At 50.7% G+C, this 9,147-nt stretch overlaps 1 protein-coding gene across 3 annotated transcripts; it reads right to left on the reverse strand.

Moving 5' to 3' along the window:
• Positions 1 to 2,959: 2,959 nt before the first annotated feature.
• Positions 2,960 to 8,856, reverse strand: TP53TG5 (TP53 target 5). Of its 3 annotated transcripts, none has more exons than XM_054467427.2 (5): positions 8,579 to 8,856; positions 7,929 to 8,003; positions 7,603 to 7,733; positions 5,425 to 5,938; positions 2,960 to 4,393 (listed from the first exon to the last, which is right to left on the reverse strand). In XM_054467427.2, exons 1-5 carry the CDS (start codon positions 8,624 to 8,626, stop codon positions 4,289 to 4,291), a joined length of 873 nt encoding a protein of 290 aa, XP_054323402.1. In that variant the 5' UTR covers positions 8,627 to 8,856; the 3' UTR covers positions 2,960 to 4,288. The 3 variants fall into 3 exon arrangements, with proteins under 3 accessions (XP_054323402.1, XP_054323403.1, XP_054323404.1); XM_054467428.2 differs by having other exon boundaries at positions 8,553 to 8,809; XM_054467429.2 differs by lacking the exon at positions 2,960 to 4,393 and adding an exon at positions 4,566 to 4,956 and having other exon boundaries at positions 8,579 to 8,809.
• Positions 8,857 to 9,147: the final 291 nt, after the last annotated feature.

Below are 9,147 nucleotides of genomic sequence, written 5' to 3' on the forward strand. Positions count from 1 at the left end.
AGAAAAGCTAATATGCAGTACATTAAATATAGCCAGAGATTTCCTTTTTTTTTTTTTTTTTGAGGCAGGGTCTCACTCTGTCACCCAGGCTGGAGTGCACTGGTGTGATCTTGGCTCAGCGTAGCCTCAACCTCCCAGGCTCAATGATCCTCCTGCCCCAGCCCCCCAAGTAGCTGGGACTACAGGCACATGCCACCACGCCCAGCTAATTTTTGTATTTGTATTTGTATTTTTTTAGAGACAGGGCTTTGCCACTTTGAACAGGCTGGTCTCGAACTCTTGGGCTCAAGAGATCCACCTGCCTCGGCCTCCCAAAGTGCTGGGATTTTACAGGTGTGAGCCACCAAGCCCAGCTGGCCTTTTTTTTTTTTGAAACAGAGTTTCACTCTGACTTCATTACCCAGGCTGGAGTGTAGTGGCCCAATCTCAGCTCACTGCAACCTCTGCTTCCTGGGTTCAAGCAATTCTCATACTTAAGCCTCCCAAGTAGCTGGAATTACAGGTTGGCACCATCACGCTTGGCTAATTTTTGTATTTTTCATAGAGACGGGGTTTCATCATATTGGCTAGGCTGGTCTCGAACTCTTGGCCTCTCAAGTGATCTACCTGCCTCAGCCTCCAAAAGTGCTGGGATTACAGGCATGAGCCAATGTGCCCAGCATTGGCCAGAGATTTTCAGGCGATCTTAGGAATGTGGGAAATCTATTTCCAAAGGATAAAAGAAGGTACCTAGATAAGAGAGTACTAGCCCACTACTGAGTTGGCATATCCCTTAACTCTCCAGGTGTCTGAAGTTGACCTCCCTTTTCCCCACCCACCACCTGAACTCTGGCCATTCAGAGAGAGAAGTGGAGACTCCTACATAGCTGATGGTCAGAATAGTTTATAACCCTTAAAGGAGGACAGGAAAGGAAAAAGGGATGTCTGGCTCAGAGGGTATTTCTAACCCCTCGCTCTAGGCAGCCCTGTCCATATCAGTACCAAATGAGAGCCAAGATGGCAGCCAGCAGGCATCAGGGGGTACAATGGGAAGCTCCAGGACTCCCAACATCCTGGAGGGTACACAGCTCAAACAGTCTCCCCTGGACAGGAATCCCCTGGGACTCCTTCCTCAGCAACTCCCAGGTCAGAGTAGCTTCCTTCTGCCAGCCCCAGAAGGCAGTCAGTGCACAGATGTGGAACACCTCCTTGTACCGGCAGCCCAGGGACCATGGAGTCTCAGAAGCAGGTCCCTGGGGACCTAGGTCAGGAGGAGTAGGGATGGAATCAAGGTACAAGAGAACTCCTCTGTGGAGAGATTAAAAACCACTGTCTTAAGGTTTTCTGTTGTAAAGCAATAAAGGGTGGTAGAAATAGCATTGAGGCAGGAGGGAGTAGAGGGAGCTGAGGGTTTTAATCCCTGCCCTGCCACTACCTGGGCAAGTCACAGTCATAGGGGTCCAATTCTGGAAGGCTTTAGAGAGCTGCAGTGGAGTGCGAAGTCCTGGAGTCCCATTACTAGCTGTGAGATCTTGGGTAAGCTGTTATCTCCCTTACCTAGATTTCCTCATATGTAAAATGAGGGTAATAATGGTACTTATTTCCCTCGGTTTTGTTTTGTTTTGTCTTGTTTTCTGGTAGGTCAACACTTAATTCTTTAAAATGGAAAAAGTGTTCCCTCCCTGGTTTTATTGTGAAGATGCAATAAGATGTCATGTGTAAAGCGCCTAGCCCAGCCCCTGGCACATAGGAAGTGATCCATAATTCTAGACAATTATTAGGCTACCGCCCCCGTATCCATTTTACAGAACAGGAGACATTTTTCTTCTGAGCCTGTGTTTTCAAACGTTGGGGGATAGGCTTGCCAGTCCTCTAGGTACCACTACCAAGTATTGAGCTCCTATCTGGCATGTACTGCAAAGTGATTTATGTGTATTCTTACTCAGTCCAGTAAGGTAAGCACCGCTATTTTCCCCATTTTGCAGACAAAGAAACAGAGGATTGGGAGTAAACAACTTTTTCCCCATTACAAAGTTGGTAAGAAGCTAGGCCTGTCTGCCTCATCCGCTTTTCATGTTCCAGTTATGTTTATGTGTGATCCAGACAATTGTGAGACGGACAGTCTTAGGGATCTAGATGCCGTATTAGCAAAAGGTTGTGAATATAAACATAACGTTTGGCTTGTTAACAAGCAGCTAGTTCCATAAAGGTGAGTAGTTAGGTAGCTGCTGATAAGTGAGAAATGGAGCCGGGACTGACTGGCCACAGGGCTTTATTATGATGGCCCTGGCGTGGCGTGGGAAAAGGCCAAACATTTGTTCAATGCCCCACAAACTGGCTTCTCCTACCTCAAGCTTGATTTGCTTAAAACCCCCTGAAACAGACATTAGTATCACTATTTTATAAACATGAAATAGGCTCAGAGAGGTCATGTGACTTCTAAAAAGTCACTCAATATAAAATCAGATTCAAACACTTCAATTTTTTCCCAGTTAACTGTTAAGCAGCCATTTCTAGGGTGGATTCCTCCCCAGATCGGTGTTACTGGGCCCAGAGGAGGAGCTTTAGGTTGAAATGGTTAAACAAAGGGAGGGTGGTAGTGGGGAGACCCCGGTTGTGGAATTGTGGGAGGCAGGTGGAATTAGGTGGAAGAATGTACTGCTGGGATTCTCTCACTCCCAGGCCTGCCCTTGCTGCCCTGGCCATGCTGAGTCCCCGCCTTCGCACACAGCCCTCCCATATACTCGGTGGCGTTCCCAGTGGGCAACTGGGGCCCAACTCCAGCTCTCTGGAGCAAAGTGGAAGTTGCCAGTCTCACTCAGGCCCAACCCAATCCAGCCTCCACTTGGGGCTCCCTGGGCAGGCCCCCACGAAGGCTAGTGCAAGGGGGCTCCCCAGAAAGGGTCAGATTTTTTAGTTGGGAGGGCGCTGTCTTGACTGCCCACTGAAAGCGCACTTAGGACAGAAGTTCACGCAAAGGTTGATGGAAGGGAAGAGTGAGGAGAGATTATTTTCGACAGTTGATGGGATTGAAAATACCCAGCAAGGGAACCACAATGGAGACTGTTCAGGAAATGGGCTGGAGGGCAAGCTGGGTGAGAAGACTGCTGGAAGTGGAGGTTACTGGGGTGGAAGTTGCGCGGGAAGTAGCGGGGTGGTGGGGACGGAGGTAGCCACCGACTGTAGGGGAGCTCCGGGAAGATTGCGCTGGGAGCAGGAGCTCGGGAGCACGCAGCAGCCACTATGCGGTGCTAAGCAGTCCCCGCGCTGTGGCTCCGCCCAGGCTGGTCCGCGCGGCTGCTGATGCCCAGTCTTGGTGCCCAGTAATAGTGGAGAGGAGTGTGGGGGGAGCCCATCCAATCGTTCTTCCTCTCTCCCAAACTGGAGATCCATTTTCATCGCTGCCCTGACTCTCAACCCCGGAGAGCTCAACCCCTCGATGGCTCCCCTGCTCTCCCGAGGGCGCCCACTCCACGCAGCCTGCCTCTGGGGAATATGGAGGTCTTCGTCCAGAGAAAACTCCGGCTCCCTTGGCTTTGCTCTCCCCCACGGCATGGTTAGGGCCCTGTGACTCCTACCGACAGAGGGTGACCCCGGCCAGATGGGGTCGACCAGGGCTTGGGGTTGAGGTCTTCGGATTGAGGGTGGACCTGCCATGTCACGCTGGAGCAGTAGAGATGCAGTACCAGCTCCCCCGCCTGATCCGGTGCCTTCTACGATCTGTCACCAAGGCAGGACACATTTGGAGGCCCAGCTGACATCCACTGTTTGACACCAGCCACAGTGCAATCAGTTTTTGACAATCAATTTTTGACAATCAGGTCGCAATGCATGCGCATGACCCACAGGGTGCTGGCACTATTCCGCCTGCCTCGTGACTTCTGAGCAGGCTCTCATTTCGCCTTTTCCCTTTCTTGGGAAAATGGAATGGGGAGCAACCAGGAGCCCTTGCTCCTGCCACTTTCTAGCTGAGTGAGCCTGGACAAGTTACTTTCTGCCTCCACGCCGCGGTTTCCTCTTGCGAGCTCGCGGGGCGATTGTGAGGCACCTTGCACCCAGGAAGCACACGAGCGCCCTGACTTCATAGAGCGCGCCACTCAGGAGACCAGCTCGCGAAGGTGGGGGAGGGGTGCTGCTCGCTGGCTTCTTTGGTTCTAGACTGATCTTAGGGGCCTCGGGGTGGGGGTGGGGGAAGCCTGGAGTCGCGACACAGGCTCCCTCTACCGAAGGCCTCTTTCCTTCATCCTTCCCAGCCCCAGACAAACAGGCAGAGTAAGCAGTATTCGTCTTAGGTGCCATATGTTAGATCTTATTTGTAGACTCGTGAATTTCGCCACCCATCCCTTCCCTTCAGCTGATTGCGCGATCTCCACCCTCTGCTCGCACCTCTGGCTCCCGTCCAGGTCACATCAACCTGCCAGCAGAAACCTCGGTGTTAGGCGTTAAGACTGTCCCCAGGGGGCGCTGGTCGTTTGGGGAGCGGGCGCAGGGACAAGAGTGCCCGTGGTGTCTGTGGTAGGTTGGAAATGGCTTTGCTAAAAAGGAAAAACCTCCCTTTAAGCTAGACCCGGTGGGCACTCACCCGCTTCCTTTCATGGGACTTTCATTCTCCCACGAAAGGGCTGCGGTATTTTCTTCTTTTTTTGTTAAGGAACTTTCTGCTCAGAGTAAATCTCTTTTTTTCCTTTCTTTTTTTTAAGACAGGGTCTTGCTCTCTTGCCCAGGCTGGAGCGCAGTGGTGAAGTCACAGCTCACTGCAGCCTCGACTCCTGGGCTCAAGTGATCCTCTGACCTCAGCCTCCTGAGTAGCTGACGCTACAAGCGTAAGCCACCACATCTGGCTAATTTTTAAATTTTTTGTAGAGGCAGTGTCTCATTATGTTGCCCAGGATGGTCTTGAACTCCTGGCCTCAAGCAGTCTTCCTGCCTCGATCTCCCAAGGTGCTGGCATTACAGGCGTGAGCCACCATGCCTAGCCTGTTCAGAGTAAATCTTATTTGAGGCATGAATAAATCAAACATAAATGGAGAGTTGAATTGATCTAAGAGGGAATGAGATGCAGCAAAGCCCTACTTGACCATCTCTCCCCTCCCACATTTGGAAATCCTTAAACCCACTTATGTAGGCCTCTGACTGTGAGATTCACAGCCACAGCAGTTTCCACCTCTGCTAAGGCCTTCAGGCAGTGAGATGGCTCACTTCAGTGCCCCTCCTTCCACACATCTCCTAGCTGTATCCTGAGACGCCTCAACCTAGTCACTACCCTGCTGTATGATGTTGGTCTAAGGCTTCTCCCTCTCTGGACATGAAGGCGGAGCCTCCCAGCACTGCCAGCCACACACCACTCAAGACTCCAGATCCTGAGCCCTGACTCTGGGGCCCAGCTCTGGGCCTGGCTTGGGGCTTGCGTCTCACCTAGCCTGGCAGTGTTGTTGTCACACCCACCTTGTATGGATGCCACATAGGCATTTCAAGTGATGCGGAGCAGAAGCGGGTGCAGCGGCGCTTGACCCAACGCAGGGTGGAGGATCTGCACATCACCCTGGGTGCCGGGAGGTGGATTCGTGTGGGCAGCCCCTCAAACCAGATCCACTGGTCGGCTATATCCAGCTGCTTCATGTGCCCCATGGGAATTCTATTGTGGTAGGGCTTAATGAAGATGACTCGGGGGCCCTCGGTGAGTGGTTGCCTCCCCTGGGCTCCAGGGTTCAAGCTATCATCCCTCGATGTCTTTGGAACCTCAGGCTCTATATGCTTTTCTTTCTGTGGCATTGCCGCCAATGATGTTTTCGCCTTGTTCCTCATCCCTGACTGCACCTGGGGCTTCCATTCCTTGTACTCTTTTTTCTTAGGGTCCCCTGTGGACTCTAATTTCTTGGACTTGAGTTCCTTCTCGGAGCACCCGATCTCCTGGAACTCTTCATTATTTTGTTTTGCTTTATTGCAGGCACTGTTTTCCCTGGCAGGGAGAGGAAAGGCAGTCAGCACAGCAGGACCGAGGCCCTGGTTCCCAAGACAGTTGCTATGTAGCCAGCTCAGGGGAGTCTGTTAAGAAAGCTAGAGGGGCCTGCAAAGAAACTTTTCTACTGCCCAGAGGCCTTGTGCTGGTGTGAGGAGGTGTGATGAGCACTGGCAGAGGGATATGAGAGATTGGGAAGGTTAAAGCCATGACTAGTAGTTAAGGCCCCTAAGAATGGATATTGTCTACATCATCTGCCACTAGATTAGGGTTCTGTCTCTCTGGACTTCAGCTGGGAGGGTGAACAGTCCAGTAGTTTTTCTAAATTGTGCTCCAAGAACCTTAGGGTTCTGAGGAGGTGTCTCAATGTCACCTCCCCTGACCCACTGGGGGCAGGATACCTCCCCCCAGCTCATAACAACACAATTGGGGCTTGGAAATAGATATTTGAACAGAGGTTTCACTGTTTTAATAAAGTTGGAAAACTGTTCAAGACCAGCCTGGGCAACATGGTGAGACTCTGTCTCCATACAAAAAAAAAATTTTTTAAGTTGGAAAATGATGGAGCTAGATGATCCTAATCCTTCTAGCTCTATGTTTCCTGACTGCCTGCAACTAGAAGCCAAATCAGAAAGAGGAGCCCAGAAAGGTGGCCTTGACAGAAATATTAAGTGCTGAGACTTTCCCAAAGGGTGTCTGTAACAGACTGGGCCCCCTGTAAACCCCCAGTGGCAACACCATCCTAGCCAAGGGCGTGGAGAGAGATGAGGCCTTGGGCTGCAGATAATGGCAATACTGTGATGATAATAACGGCTCCCGCTGATTGAGTCCTCGCTCTGTGCCAGACTTGGGACCCTTACAACTTGGGATCCTTACTATATCTGTGAAGTAGAAGGCAGTGAAGCAGAATGGCTTACAGAGCACAGGTGTTGGATTCAGACAAACGGGCTCAGATTCTGCTTCTGCCTGTTAACCACCTGTGTGATTTGGGCAAGATATTTAACCTCTCAGAGCCTTAGCTTCCTTATCTGTAAAACTAGGATAATTCTGTCTACCTAACAGGATTGTTGTGAAGAATAAACTAAATGGGAAAATTCTTAAGTGCTTAACACTGTAGGATGGCACTTAGCAGGCACCAATCAATGTTAGCTTTCTTAATACTCTGTGACTTATGAGGAAACGGTTTGAGCTTGTCTCGGAGGCATGGTTAAAAAAAATAATAAAAATAAAAATAAATTAATAAAGAAACCGAGCCTCAGCAAGATTAATCTTCAGATTTCAGGGGTCAGTCTGAAGGTGACTCTCTGGGTTATACTGACTTGTAGGGGAGGAGGAGGAGGAGGAGTGACCTGTCTGTCTCAGTGCCCTAGGGTGAGGTGAGTGCCACAACTGGATGATTACAACCATTGTTATGGCCACAGCTCTAATATTAGACAGGAATGGCTTCAAATCCTGGCTCTGCCACTTATCAGTTGAGTTAACTGAGTGAGACAAGTCACTTCACCTCTTCAGCCTCAGCTCTCCAGCAGTAAAATAGAGTTAATAAATACCTCTCTCACAGAGGCTTTGTGAAAAGTAGACTTGTTCTCTAAATTCCTTAGCACAATGCCTGTTCCCAGAAAGACGGCATTTGGGTCCATTATGGGGGCCAGGCCCCAGCTTACCCAGAGGAGATGCGGAGAATCTTTGGAACACTGAGCAGTGAATGCCAACACCTTTTGGCCAGCTTATGCAGTTCTTGGATCCGGCGGTTCGAGCTCTTGAGTAGCTTCAAGAGTGACAAGTTTTTTAACACCTGCCAAGGTCAGGAAACCAGGTAAATAGAAGCTTCAGCTTTCCTGGACAGACTCCCTCTCCCCTGCCTGCCTCTGGCTCCGCTCAGCCAAGGGCCGGCCTACTGGCTCCCCTGGGCCACTCAGCCTGGCAACCAGGGCAGCACTGCATGAGTATATGAGCTTCCCCAAGCTGGGGCCAAAACAGGGTATCTCACCGTTCTCAGACGGTTCCGCTCAATTACTTTGCTCACAGGCTGCTCTGTCTCGTCCTGCAGTTTCTCGTCTTGCATCTGAGGGACAGAGGATAAGAGAGAGACATAAACCCAGAGGAATCAGCCAGGTGTGGTGCCTCATGTCTGTAATCCCAGCACTTTAGGAGGCTGAGGTGGGTGGCTCATTTGAGGTCAGGAGTTTGAGATGCCTGGCCAACATGGTGAAACCCTGACTCTACTAAAAAAAAATACAAAAATTAGCCAGGTGTGGTGGCATGTCCCTGTAGTCCCAGCTACTCAAGAGGGTGAGGCAGGAGAATCACTTGAACCCAGGAGGTGAAGGCTGCAGTCAGCTGAGATCTCGCCACTGCACTCCAGCCTGGGCGACAGAGTGAGGCACTGGAGGAATCCTCCTGAACTCCTCCACGTGCCTCTCCATTTGGCTGAGCATGGTTTGACCAATCCTAGGCTGGGAGTTTTGTCATCTTGGTCTGGGGACAGAACTGGGAGACCATTTTAACTCTCCTGACCTCCCTTCACCCTTCACCTTTCCCTTTTCTCCCATGCTGGAAAGCCCCTGTCCTTGGCATGGTGGATTCTTTGTTAAGATCCCCTCTAGGGACTCACCCCCAGGGTCTAGTCCCAAGTCTGACCTTGGAAACCCTGCTATTCTTGGGCCTCTTCTTTGCTGATGGACTCATGCTGGGGCTGTGAGATCTCACAGACGAATAGAGCAACACCAGTGCCAGGCATCCACCCTGTTCCTCTCAGTTCAGCCAGCATTCAGGCTGGGCATCAGATGATGGTGCTGGCTCTGTACCACCTGCAGCTGTGACATCACTGAAATGTGACAGTAGCAGGGCTGGGTCTCCAAGGAGTGTATGTGGCAGAGGTGAGGGGTAGAGGATGAGAAAGAAATATAGACAATAGGCGACAGACAGCTGTGTGCATTGTCACAACCTCCCTGTGAGGTAAGAGGATTATCCCCTCTTTTTAAATGAGGAAGCCAAGGTTCAAAGAGGTTGAATAATCTACTCAAGGCCACACTAGATCTAGCCCAGCTAGATCATAGTGGGCTGGAAACTTAACCAAGGTCTGATAGTCAACCCATGAAACCAGGGATTCCCAAACCATGCTCATCCATTCAGTCATGTTGCCTGTTTTGACTGAGCGACTGCTACATGCCAGGTGCTTTTTCTTTTCTCTTCTGTTTTTTTTTTGT

Source organism: Pongo pygmaeus, chromosome 21 (genome assembly GCF_028885625.2).
Source record: "Pongo pygmaeus isolate AG05252 chromosome 21, NHGRI_mPonPyg2-v2.0_pri, whole genome shotgun sequence".
Taxonomy (NCBI): domain Eukaryota; kingdom Metazoa; phylum Chordata; class Mammalia; order Primates; family Hominidae; genus Pongo; species Pongo pygmaeus.

What these genes read in the sequence shown, in the direction of transcription:
- TP53TG5 (XM_054467427.2), bottom strand. Translation starts at nt 8,626, where the DNA reads ATGAGTCCATCAGCAAAGAAGAGGCCCAAGAATAGCAGGGTTTCCAAG. An exon ending in AGAATAGCAGGGTTTCCAAG is followed by an intron (nt 8,004 to 8,578) that starts GTCAGACTTGGG and finishes TCTGTCCCTCAG; the next exon opens with ATGCAAGACGAGAAACTGCA. An exon ending in ATTCTCCGCATCTCCTCTGG is followed by an intron (nt 5,939 to 7,602) that starts GTAAGCTGGGGC and finishes TCTCCCTGCCAG; the next exon opens with GGAAAACAGTGCCTGCAATA.